The 14182-nt window shown below is 34.9% G+C and overlaps 1 protein-coding gene across 7 annotated transcripts in view; it reads right to left on the bottom strand.

Moving 5' to 3' along the window:
• Window positions 1–14182, bottom strand: part of Csmd3 (CUB and Sushi multiple domains 3) — a 1319129-nt gene that overhangs the window by 119907 nt on the left and 1185040 nt on the right. For all 7 annotated transcript variants that reach the window (XR_010053386.1, XM_063264433.1, XM_063264432.1 and 4 more), the window contains 4 exons: window positions 11866–11984; window positions 10743–10812; window positions 7812–7928; window positions 2625–2834 (listed from right to left, as the gene is read on the bottom strand). Coding sequence is in view for 6 of the 7 variants with exons in the window: in XM_063264433.1 (XP_063120503.1) it covers window positions 2625–2834; window positions 7812–7928; window positions 10743–10812; window positions 11866–11984 (516 nt within the window). In the remaining variant the exon portion in view is untranslated. The remainder of the gene's footprint in view (window positions 1–2624; window positions 2835–7811; window positions 7929–10742; window positions 10813–11865; window positions 11985–14182) is intronic.

Consider the following 14182-nt stretch of genomic DNA (forward strand, 5'->3'; position numbering starts at 1 on the left):
ATTGTGAATTTTAATGTAAGATTCATTTTTCTTACTCTTTTGTTCATCTTATAAAAGATAATATTGCATATTTCTTTGTGATTGATTACACAGCTTCCCCCCATTTCCTTTCATATTACACATGCTTTGTAAGCAGGGTTGAATGCATTTTGAAATTATGAACTTCATGAATTCCTAAAACTATTTACAGCTGTATCATTCAGACTTCAAGAACACACATGATGACTTGCATCCATTGGTAGCATAAGTTCCAGATAATTCAATAACACTTCTAGCTATGTTCTGCACCAGGCACTCAGATGGTTCATATATGTATAGGGAAGCCAAATATTCATACATGTAAAATAAATATTCAATTAAATTTCTAAAGTATACCACACACACAGCTCTGAGTTCTCTAGAAGTGCTGAGGAGAAAAAAATTATCTAGTTTTGAAGAATTAATTTCTTCAATATTAAAGCTAGTTGTATATTTCTTTTTTTCTTTCCTTTTCTTTCCTTACATGTTTCCTTTATTTACATTTCAAATGTTATCCCATTTCCTGGTTTCCACTTGAGAAGCCCCTCATCCCATCCCCCACTCCCTGCCTCCATTAGGTTGCTCCAAACCCATCTACTCACTCACTCCCGCCTACCTGCCCTAGAATTTCCTTACACTGCGTCATCTAGCATTCACAAAAACAAGGGTATCTCCTGCCATTGATGCCTGAAAAGGCCCGTCCTCTGCTACATATATGGCTGGAGCCATGGTTGCTCCATGTGTACTCTTTGGTTGGTGGTTTAGTTTCTGGGAGCTCTAGGGTATCTGCTTGGATGATTGATATTATTGTTCTTCCTATGCGGTTGCAAACCCCTTCAACTACTTTGGTCCTTTCTCTAACTCCTCCATTGGCTACCCTGTTTTCAGTCCAGTGGTTGACAGTGAGCATTCACCTCTGTATTTGTCAGACTCTGACAAGTACTCTCAGGAGACAGCTATAACAGGCTCCTGTCAGTAAGTACCTCTTGGCATCCCCAGTAGTGACTGGGTTTGGTGACTGCATGTGGGATGAATCTGCATGTGTGGCAGTCTCTGGATGGCTTTTCCTTCTGTCTCTGCTCCACACTTTGTCTCCATATTTCCTTCAGTGAGTATTTTGTTCCCCTTTCTAAGAAGTATTGAAGCACCCACTCTTTTGTCTTTCTTCTTCTTGAGCTTCATGTGGTCTATAAATTGTATTTTGGGTATTCCAAGCATTTTGGCTAATATCCACTTATCAGTGAATACATGTCATGTGGGCTCTTTTGTGACTGGGTTACCTCACTCAGGATGATATTTTCTAGTTCCATCCATTTGCCTAAGATTTTCCAAGTTATTGTTTTTAATAGCTGAATAGTACTCCACTGTGTAAATATACCACATTATCTGTATCCATTCTTGTGTTGAAGGACATCTGGGTTCTTTCCAGCTTCTGGATATTATAAATAAGGCTGCTATGAACATAGTGGAGCATGTGTTCTTGTTATATCTTGGAGCTTCTTTTGGGTATATGCCCAGGAGTAGAATATCTGGGTCCTCCAGTAGTACTCTGTACAATTTTCTGAGGAACTGCCAGACTTATTTCCAGAGTGGTTCCAGAGCTTGCAACCCCATCAACAATGGAGTATAGATGATAAAAGTATGCTCCTGATGCAGGCATCTATATCTCAATTAGTAATATGAATACCCCTGTTCTTAAGACACACTTCTAAAAACATCATCCACTCATGATATCCTTTGATTTTTAGACAGAGATCAACAGAAATTTAACCTCTCCATGCATTTAAGTCCTTGTAATTATATTGTGTAAATTTCATCTTAAGTTTATAAGACCAGGAATAATGTAAAACAATAAGTAAATGACTTAAGTAATCAATAGCAGCCTACATAATGATATATACTTGATGACCATTTTATAACATAGAGTTTAATTTGTGCTTTATAGAATATGCTACTCATAACGGTATATGCTACTGAGGAAATGGAGAAGACTTAGGCTGTGCTTACTTGAATATGGGGACTTGGTATTTAAGTCTAAGCCCAACTTAACCTAAAGCCTTTCCTCAAAGGGGATAAATATCTTGTTCAAAGATAATTTAATACTTTCATGAACATGAGTCTAATGTAATATTGCCATCTACATGCTGGCTTTATATTCTAAAGGCAATATAAGAAAACAATGTGTTTCTGTCTCTAAATAAGTTTATGTACAATGTAAGATGAATAATAGCTTCTCAACATTCAGTTTCATTTAAAAGTAAAAACCTATTCTCAATGTCTAGCATTCACTATTTGATTTTTTGCCTTGTTTATTTAATTATAATTTAGAAAATTTAAATTTTTTCATGTTTGCATTTTGAATTCTCAGGAGAAAAAAATGTGTGATCAAAGTACATGGTTGTTTTTATCTTTGTAATTGAGGCTTGCTTTTTTTTTTTTAGTTTCTTTTACCCTCTAAGACAACGAAAACATGTTATATTAAATCACATAACTCCTGAGATGATATTGAGGGACTTGCATATACTCAGCAACACTGATGCCACAAAACTAACCCTGGTTAAGAAAACTGAGAGGCAAAATCCTCTCACATTTTATAATCATCTTACCTTGATACACAATATGAAATCCCTGTTTGTTCTGAGAATAATCGCTGTGAAAATATAAGCTGGTTTCATGGGTTGTGCTAAACAGGGAAGATGGTATTTGAGGACCACTAAGCCGTCCAATGACAGTACTAAGTTCTGAAGATCCACTCCTTACTTCCAAGTAATCATGTATGGTTTCTGTAGAAAAATTTACAAACTGGAGATGTACACCTAAAGAAGGAAGAACAAACACAATACTACTTGATAGTTTACCATATACATACATTTATAAACAGCAGCATACACAAAGATTTGCATCTGTTTACTCAGATAAGTTTTTATTTATTTCAGAAAATATAGTCTCAAGATTTGTACAAGGAAGTACATGCTTGTAATACCTTGTGATGGAAGCAGCAGTGTTAGGGGTACAAGGGACTTAGACTGTACTGAGTTCTAGGCCGGCTGAAGCTACACGAGACTGCCAGACAAGAAGAGAAAAAGAAAGGAAAGGAAAGGAAAAAGGAAAGGAAAGGGAAGGAAAGGAAAGGAAAGGAAAGGAAAGGAAAGGAAAGGAAAGGAAAGGAAAGGAAGACAAAAAAGAAAACATATGAAAAGATAAAAAAAGAAAAGAAGGGGCTGGGGATTTAGCTCAGTGGTAGAGCGCTTACCTAGCAAGCACAAGGCCCTGGGTTCAGTCCTCAGCTCTGGGGGAAAAAAAGGAAAGAAAAAGAAAGGAAAGGAAAGGAAAGGAAAGGAAAGGAAAGGAAAGGAAAGGGAAAAGGGGGAAAAACTCACCATTCAGGTCTCTTTCAATGGTGAATTTTTGGTCTATCCAAAACTCATAACAATAAGGAGTAGGGTTGTATGGAAGGGGAACACCCTTATAGAAGAAGGAGAGGGGGATGGGATGGGGCTCATGGTTGGGAAACCAGGAAAGGGAATAACATTTGAAATGTAAATAAAAAATCCAATAAAAGAAAGAAAGAAAAAAAAAAACCTCAAAGCTTTGCCAAAATTCTTCAATGAGTACTTAGTACATTCTCAACCTCATTTTCTTAGACTTAAAGACCATTAAATGGCCAAACTAGTACAACCACTCTGGAAAGGAGTCTGAAGCTTCTCAGAACATTTTACATTCCATGACCTGAGGACCCAGCTATACCTCTCTTGGGCATATACCCAAAAGATGCTCCAACATACAACAAAGACACATGCTTCACTATGTTCATAGCAGCCTTATTTATAATAGCCAGAAGAAGCTGGAAAGAACCCAGATGCCCTTCAACAGAGGAATGGATACAGAAAATGTGGTACATCTACACAATGGAATACTGCTCAGCTATCAAAAAAATGATTTAATTAAATTCATAGGCAAATGGAATGAACTAGAAAATATCATCCTGAGTGAGGTAACTCAACCACAGAAAAACACACTTGGTATGCACTCATTGATAAGTGGATATTAGCCAAAAAGCTTGAATTACCCAAGATGCAATCCACAGACCACAGGAAGTTCAAGAAGAAGGATGGTCAAAATGTGGATGCTCCCACTCCTTAAAATGGGAAAAAAATATCCATAGGAGGGGATATGGAAGCAAAGTTTAGAGCAGTGATTGAAGGAACGTCCATTCAGAGCCTGCCCCACATGTGGTCCATATACATATAGTCACCAAAGGTAGGTAAGATGGATGAAGCTAAGAAGTGCATGCTGACAGGAACCAGATATAGATCTCTCCAGAGAAACAAATGCAGAGCATGTCCAATACAGAGGTCAATGTTAGCAACAAACCACTGAACTGAAAACAGGACCCCCTTGGGGGAAATTAGAGGAAGGATTGAAAAAGTTGAAGGAGCTTGCAACCCCATAAGAACAATAATGCCAACCAACCAGAGCTTCCAGAGACTAAACCACTACTGAAAGAGTATATACATGGACTGACCCAGGGCTCCAATTGCAAATGTAGCAGAGAATAGCCTTTTTGGGGCACCAGTGGAAGGGGAAATCCTTGGTCCTACCAAGGTTGGATCCCCAGTTGGGGGCAGTAAGGAGGATGTATGGGGGGAATACCTATATGGGAGAGGGGGAGGGAAGGGAATGGGAGCTTATGGACAAGAAACGGGAATGGGGAATAACATTTGAAATGTATGTAAAGAAATATATCTAAAAATTTTAAAAACAAAACAAAAAAGATTAAATCAAATGTTAGATATTTAAGACTACTTTGTACATGCAAATTCTGACTTATGAAGGTAATGTGATAAATTCAATAATTACCAGAAACAAAAATGCTTGTCTGTGTACTACTTGTTTATCATAATGAGAAACCAGTTACAAAAATAAGATCCCATGAACTTTATGTTAAACATACGCACAATGCATGTATCTAACTCAGAGTTCTTGCACAAACACATTTTGCACATTTGTATAGTCACACTCACTTGGAATTATTCAAATAAAATATGTGGTTAAACAGCTAACCACCCTGCCAGGGTCACTGAGAATTATTCACAATGGTCAGGAAGTAGAATCAGTCTAAATACTTAGTGAGTAATGAATGGCTAAAGAAAATGTGGTGTGTATATACACTCACAAAAATATGGTTTGTCTGTAAGAAAGAAAGGAGTTCGTGTCGGTTTTAGAAATATGCATTATGGTGTCCTTGGAGGACATTATAATAGGTAAAATCAACATGGCCTGGGAAGACACGGCAAATTGTCTCAATGAAACTGAGAAGACCAAAGTAGTGAATTATAAACAGACAAGAGGAGAGTGTGCTTTCCAAAAGCCAGGGGAAGAGACCTGACTCGGATATACAGTAGGTGAAATGCAAAAATGTCAGAAAGAGAGGCAAAGAAGTACATTTTTCAACATGGTAACTGAGGTAATCACAGATATCGTGCTCTTAAAATTGCTAAGAAAAAGAGACTCAAAAACATGGACACAGGGGAAATTTTTCTGAACAGAACAACAATGGCTTAGGCTGTAAGATCAATAATAGACAATGGGACCTCATAATATTGCAGTTTCTGTAAGGCAAAGGACACTGTCAATAGGACAAAATGGCAACCAACAGATTGAGAAAAGGTTTTTACCAATCCTATATCAGATAGGGGGCTAATATCCAATACATACAAGGAACTCAATAAATAAGATTCCAGAGGATCAAATAACGCTATTAAAACTAGGGACACTACAAAAAGACTACACATGGGACATATACATGACTCCAGCTGCATATGTAGCAGAGAATGGCCTTGTTAGGCAACAATGGGAGGAGAAACCTTTGGTCTTGCCAAGGATGGACACTCCAGTGGAGGGAAATGTCAGGGGAGATAGGAAAGGGAGGTGTTTGGGGAGAGCAGGAACACCTTCATAGAAAAAGGTGAGAGGATGAGATAGGGGGATTATGGCCAGGAAAACAGGAAAGGGAATAACATTTGAAATGTAAATAAAAAATATCAAACAAAACAAAACTGGGGTAACAGAGCTAAACAAAGAATTCTCAACTGAGGAATATTGAATGTTTATGAAGCACCTAAAGAAATGTTCAATTTCCTTAATCATCACAGGAATGCAAATTCAAACAACCCTGAGATTCTACCACACACTAGTCAGAATGGCTAAGATCAGAAACTCAGGTGACAGCAAATGCTGGCGAGGATGTGGAGAAAGAGGAACATTTTTCCATTGTTGGTGGGATTGCAGACTGGTACAACCATTCTGGAAATCAGTCTGGAGGTTCCTCAGAAAATTAGACATTGAACTACCTGAGGACTCTGCTATACCTCTCTTGGGCATATACCCAAAAGATGCCCCAACGTATAACAAAGACACAACCTCCACTATGTTCATAGCAACCTTATTTATAATAGCCAGAAGTTGGAAAGAACCCAGATGCCCTTCAACAGAGGAATGTATACAGAAAATGTGATACATCTACACAATGGAGTACTACTCAGCAATTAAAAACAATGGCTTCATGAAAATCTTAGGCAAATGGATGGAACTAAAAATATCATCCTGAGTGAGGTAACCCAATCACAACAGAACACATGTAATATGCACTCATTGGTAAGTGGATATTAGCCGAAAAGCGTGGAATACCGAAGATAAAATTTATAGACCACATGAAACTCAAGAAGAAGAAAGACCAAAATGTGGATGCTTTAGTACACCTTAGAATTGGGGACAAAATATTCACAGGAGGAAATGCCTACAGAAAGTGTGGAGCAGAGTCTTAAGGAAAGGCCATCCAGAGACTGCCATACATGCAGATCCATCTCATATACAGTCACCAAACCTAGTCACTATTGGGGATGCCAAGAGGTGCAACCGGAGCCTGATATAGCTGTCTCCTGAGAGGCTCTGCCAAAGCCTTACTGATACACATTAAAACTTGCAGCTAAACCTCAGACTGAGCACAGGGACCCCTATTCAGTACTTAGAGAAAGGACTAAGGTAGCTGAAGGAGTTTGCAATCCCATAAGAAGAAAAACAGTATCAATCAATCAGACATGCCAGAGGTCCCAAGGACTAAACCAAAGAGTACACATGGAGGGACTAATGGCTCCACCCACATATGTAGCAGAGGATGGCCTTGTAGGGGCACCAATGAGAGAAGCTCTTGGCCCTGCAAAGGCTCAATGCCCCAGTGTAGGGCAATGCCAGGACAGTGAGGCAGGAGGGAGTGTGTGGGTGAGTGGAAGAGCATTCTCTTGGATGCAGGGGTTGGGGGATGTGATAGGGAGTTTACGGAGGTGAAACTGGGAAGAGAGATAATATTTGAAATGTAAATAAAGATAATACCCAATTAAAATTTTTTTAAATTGCTAAGAAAATAAAATTTTAACTGTCTCCACTATAATAAAGCCAAAGACTTTACATATCATATAACACATATCAATTTGATTAATTTATCCATTCCACAATTGATTTATAATGTATGTTCCTCATTGTCTAGTATTCACGTATCATTTAAAATAGGAGACAAATAAAAATACCCACATATCTTACATTTTTCAAATAGTGCATATAAAATGTAATTAATTAAAGCAACTATTACTCCTATTATATTCCTTAATATACATTATTTCATGTACTCAGAGTGAAACATCAACCTGTCAATATACCCGTTTATTGGCCCTGTATGCATCATCTTAATACTGCATCGATAAATACTGAAATGTCTGTCATATACTTATATATACCAAAGCCGATGGGCAGCCTTATTGTCCATGTGCAATCTAAGCTGCTGGGGTAGTTTCCAGGAAATCCAGGACTGAGTATCACACCACTGAAGTCTGACATTGCACCTCCACACTGAGCTGCAAAACAATAGAATTCTCATGGAAAGCAGAATTATGAAAAGTTATCGAAATCACTTTAAGTCTTCAAAAAGCATGTAAGGTAGTACTATTTGAGAACATTAAATATAGGGCCAATTCCTTTAGCAAATGCTAGTTAATTTGTACTTTGTGCTTCTAAAATGGCACAAAAAGGATAATTGCTCAGAAAAAAAAAAAAAAAAAAAAAAACAAAGTGCAACTAAAGGCAATTTGTTTCCAGCAAGTAACAGTTGTCATGTAATGAATAAATACACTTAAGTAAAAGGACAAGCCCTGTCAGCAGTGCCATGTAATCATGCAGCTTAGTTTTCTTCCTTAAGTACATCTACTACTGTGTCTAGTCATTCCAAAGCTGGTGTAATTTAGACTAAAATAAAGCCAACTGTGTCAGTTCTCCATGCCATATTAAAGAGGAAGACATTTTCACAACCTTTTTGCCCTGTTTGTAAGAAGGCCCAATGAAGAATTTTAAGAAAACTATTGGCTTCGTTTTATTCTAAAAGGAATAGGACAAGGGAGCAGAGAAGTATAAACAAGCAAAGCAAAACACAGGCATCTGAAAAATTAGTCAAATATAACAAATATGCTCATTTTGAATCCCTATGGAATAACTACACACTTGACAATCTGATGGACCATTAGAAATGGAAATTTGCTAATTTGATTTTGTATAACATGTGTAATTATGTAATGCATATTAAAGAATATTTTCATCTTAGAAAGCATTTCTTGCTGTAAATGGAGATTTAGCATGCCTTCTTGATGGACATATAAATAGAAGACAATTGTTGAATAAGATGTCAAATTTTATGGCTATTACCTAAATACTTGCTTGTAAGTTTTTAAGATTGGCAATGGGTACATATTCAAAGTTTAGGTTACATGTTATAAATACAGATCCATGAAATGTTTTATTTATGTGTGACATTAGTAACTAGTCTGACATATATATTCTGACATAAACATATATATATGCTATCTTTATGTTGCATATAAATTTAACAAACTTATTAACTTATTCTTTTCAACATATATTACAATCAAGGTCTAAAAGGATTTTTCCCCTGAATTGTCAGTTCATTAACTATTAAATCAAATCAATCTTTAACATAAACTATTAAAGTTTATTCACCACTCCATTTTTTAAAAAAGAAATAGGATTATATATCACATGCCTAATAATTAGTAAACTGTAAGAAGAATGACTTTATCAATCAGAAATTAGGTTACATTAGCACATTGATTGTATTTTAAATTTGCTTTAGTGTGGACTTTGTGTTTCAATGCAAAATTTCATTTTCAAAATCTGTCTTCAAGCTACTTGGGATACTTAACCCTGTCAACTCTGAAGAGTCTAGAATCACGCAGGAGTACGCTTCTGCCTGTGAGTTGTTTCCTGCCGACGCTAGCCTCTAGCCTCTCTGGAAGGTACTACTAAATTTGACGAGTTGAACTGGGAAGATCTACACTAAAGGAATGAGGGTAGCATTATGTTTTGGGCTGAGGTTCTGAACTGCATCAAAGGAGCAGCAAGGTGAGCGTCTCTACCTCTGGGCTGGGATGGAATACGAGCAGGTCTCTCCTACTCCCGAACTGACTTCCCCACCATGATGAATGTATCTTACATGTGTGAACCAAATGAGGTGCTCTCTTGGAAATTGCCCTCAGCAGACCATTTTAGCACAGTGAAAAAATAAAATTAACCAAATATTACTTGCTATGTTTCTACTTCTGGTCACTTTTTTGTTTCAAACGTTTTTAATTTTCTGCGACATATAATGCACCTTATCAGGTAAAGTGTGTAAAATACAACAAGAATTAAAAATAAATAAAACTATCTTCAAAATCTTCCAACGTCAAATAATCTTTTAACTCATGTTATTTTCCTTTGCACAAATATTTCTGTGTTTATGATGTAAATATGATCATACTATGAATTATTTCACACTTTCATATATATATACATATATATACATATATAGTTCTATATGATAATTTTTTGATAGTCAGTAAATATCCTACCATGATGTTTCTTAGCTTTTTAAAAGCAGCCCATATACAGAAGACTGAATGAGCTTAGCACACTGAATGTTTAATGTGTTATATACATGACAGTACATATACTTTGGAACCCAGTATACTTTGGAAGCTCTAACTGGTATTTTTCTACAATAGCTACCACAAGTCTGTAATGAGGCATACATTCAGATCTAAACACTTTAAACACATTCTGTCCCATAACTGTTAAATAAACCTGTGAGGCAAACATCATTGTCTCATATAGCAGGTAAGCAAAGAGAAACTGAAAGAATAAGCCATTACAAAGCTATTTTGTATTGTGGTAAAATTTGAATATACTATTGTTGGACATCAAAAATTGATAAGTATCTATGTGATTTCATATAATATCAACATATAAAATGAAGTGTAATCTTTCTACCTTAATTTTATTAATCACTGCTGTATAATATTATTTTCTACCTTGAATTGATAGTTATCAGTAGGATATTCACTTATTATTCTGAGGTATTTCTTACTATTATGTCATAGTAAGAAATGTCATATGAATAAAACCAAATATATTCTATTAATATCTATATGTTTCTCATCCATTGATGGGAATATTAGGTTAGAAATTGTAAAAGTATTAAAAATCATAAAAATCTAGTGGTAAATAGCAAAATAACATTTACATAAAATACATAAAAAGACAAAAATATGTTAGATTGTGGGTTATAAAGAAAATCTCTTCAATTTGAGAAAGCGTATAAAAATTTCTGTCTTTGAACTTACCCAAACAAATGGGGATTGGATAATTCCATCTTCTTACAGGTCCGGGCATACATGTGATATGAGAATGACCCTACATGAAGGCAGTGCAGCTCAGTACACACTTACAAAAGACTGAATGGACTTAGCACACTGACTGATCAATGTAGTATTTACATGACAGTACAATAAAGACTCACACTGCTTCATGTCATATTACACATGATAGCTTTCATATTGTGTAAGAGATAATTTTATATACTCAGAATAAAGTTTGAAATAAAAACTGCCAAGTCTTCATAAAAGAAAAATACACCATGTAAGTATAGAATTGTGGTTTTAATATTTTCCTATAAAAGGATGGTCTATTAAGTTAACAAAATATCTTACATAACTGATTATGTAAAGCTTTATAATATTTTCTTAGAATATGCAAAATGAAACACATTAAAGAATTGTCAAGAAGTTATTGTATACAAATATTTTAAAGTTTAAACTATATATTTACAGCTAAATATAGTCTATAATATTCTTATTGAACTTAAAAACTAAAATTTTTCATGTAATTTTTTAAAGAAATAGTAATTGTAAAGTCTTTATTCTCTAACAAATTTGGTTGTGATGAATGCAAAATCAAATATCTCTAATGTTAAAAATTATTTTCACAATGGACTAAAGCTTTTGGAGATTTTGAGGAGACCATTTACATGCTGAAAAAAACATTTAAAAAAGTATTAGAATATACACTGCAAATGCAGTTCTTTAGCAAAATACATTTTTAGATTTAATTTTAATTGTCAGAATCCTATGTCAAATTTTTCAGAATTCTAGAAAATTGTTTACAAATTCTAAATATTCAGGAGGTCAGCTGCCATAGTTCTGGATGTATTTTAAAAAGTGAATTAAGTATTGAATCTAATTTCTTAGCTCAGATGACATTTTACTTCCAAACAAAACTAACAGTTCATTCCATCAATTCCTAAGACATGTATTTTAAATATGAATTGAACATTATATAAGAACACAAGTGTGAATCAAGATTATGCCTAAAAACCTGTAGATTAGTAACCACTATTTTATTTAATTGTCCTAAAGAATAATGAGATGATAGAGTCTCGATAACACACTAGTTTAAAAACTGACTTACCTGAAGAGAATAGCCTTGATCACATTGGAATGATACAACGTCACCAACCATGTATCGGTCTCCAACTTTAATTCCACTGCTTGGGGTTTGTGGCTCAGGACAAGAATCCAAACCAATTGCTAAAATTATTTAATGAGAATAATATAAGTATCATTCAAGTTATAAGTACACTTATACATATTACATTGCCTAAATTAAATACAGATACATTTCATTTATACTTTAATTATATTTTATTAAATGATTTTTAAATTTAAATATATTCTTATCATCTTCTACCCTCTCCCAAGTTCTTTGAGATCTTCTCCCGCTCCTAACACATGTAACTTTAAATTCCTTCTTGAAAAACCAACAAAGCCACAAATACAACAAACCCCATAAAACCAAGAAAATAAAATAAATTCACAGCCATACAACAAAACAAAGAATCAAAAAATAAAATACCAAAGATGAACTGGATGATATTTGGTGATCTTACTACTCCTGAATATAAGGCCTGCTGGAATGTTTGATAACCCCAGTTTCACTCTATTGATTTCCCCTCTCCCAGCAGGCGTAAATGACAGGCATTAACCTTATATTCCAGTATCTAGTTATGACTAATTGACTAATTCACTCATAAACTTTCATTCAGTTTTTAAAAAAAAACAAAATATAAGAAGAAATAAAAATTACCACATTGAAGTTGAATAAGAGAAATTGACTAAAGGTAATGAACTCAAGAGAAGGCTCAAAAATCAGAGACCTACTCATTCACATTCTCAGGAATCCCACTAAACTGGAAGCCATAATGTATCAAAGACAAAGAAAATACAGCCCTCTAAATTAGCATGAGCAAAAGTTGTATAAACTCATAGAGACTGTAGCAGCATGCACGGTGTCTGCATGTGATGTATGTATCCAATTTGTGTTTTAAGAAATATACTTTATAAAGCTAAATTTCAAATTGAAATTTTCCTGTGAATAAGACTTAACTAGAAATGATTTATAAAAATAGACTCCTTGAATTTGAAATAGTTTTATGATTTTATTCATATTCTGTTTAAAATTTGAATTATTTATCCTCTAATGGGACAATAAAACTAAACAATTATTTTAAGTGATAATTATAAATAAAAAGAGATACTATCTCAGTGAAAAAAATATGTAACACATATTCTATTGTGGCAACAAAAGAAACTAAAGGAATAATGTAATAATCTAAGTAGAACTATGCCCAAGTTTGAGCAGATAGATCACTGAAATGCAAGATTTCAAAGTTAGCCATGACAACAAAACCAGTCTGACTTAATGTTACCAATCTAGATAATTGTAAACAATAGGAAAATATAGAGTTATATGACAGTTGAGTGTGTTGCTCAATGGTAGAGTACTGGTCTACAGTACCCCAGACCCTAATTTCTCTCCTTAATTAGCACCACAAGAGAAAGGGTGTTGCTAGGACTGAAATTTCATTCGTAAAACTCTCTTAACAAAATGAGAAAAGTTATTTGCTGCTTTGTCTCAATCGTTTCTTCTTTTCTATAGAATGAACATTTGATTTTATGAAATAAGGGGGCTGGAAAGATGGCTCAGACGTTAAGAGCACTGTCTGCTGTCCAGAGGTCCTGAGTTCAATCCCTAGCAAACACCTGGTGGCTCATAACCATCTATAATGAGACCGGGTGTCCTCTTCTGGTCCCCAGGCAAAATACTGTATACATAATAAATAAATAAATCTAAAAACTTTTACATATAATTGAATTATTCATTGTAAGTTGAATTTTTGATTGTTGTTAGCATAGAAAATACATATTATCATATTTTCTCACATAATAATATGTAATGGGACATAGGTGCCATGAAGGAGGAAATGGGAAATAATAGTGACTGAAGTTCAAATGGAAATGTGCGGGAGAAGCCAGTACAGAGGTGATGAAGAGGATGAGGGAGAGGGGTAAGTAGGAAAAGAAGACAAATAACACTGAGGAAAGGCCATAGGAAAACAAGTTTTATGTTTATCCAAAAATATGTTTGTGGTATATATAAGTGTATATGTGTACACAAATTAAATTCATAGTTTAAAGGGATTTATGATATTGGTACTGAATATGCTCACTCAAGAGAAACAGATTATGAAATAACATCCCCTTAGCCAGTAATTGGAAACTTACTTCGGTTGTTGATCATGGAACATAACATGTGGTACCCAATACTGGAGTTTTTCATATTTAGAAGGAATACATGCCTAGAGCTATAAATCTAGTCAAAAACTGTTGGCTGATGAGGTCATGGACTTTAGAGGAGAACCAATTACTGCCATTTTCCTAAAGTAGCA

This window comes from Rattus norvegicus, chromosome 7, assembly GCF_036323735.1.
Source record: "Rattus norvegicus strain BN/NHsdMcwi chromosome 7, GRCr8, whole genome shotgun sequence".
Classification (NCBI taxonomy): Eukaryota; Metazoa; Chordata; class Mammalia; order Rodentia; family Muridae; genus Rattus; species Rattus norvegicus.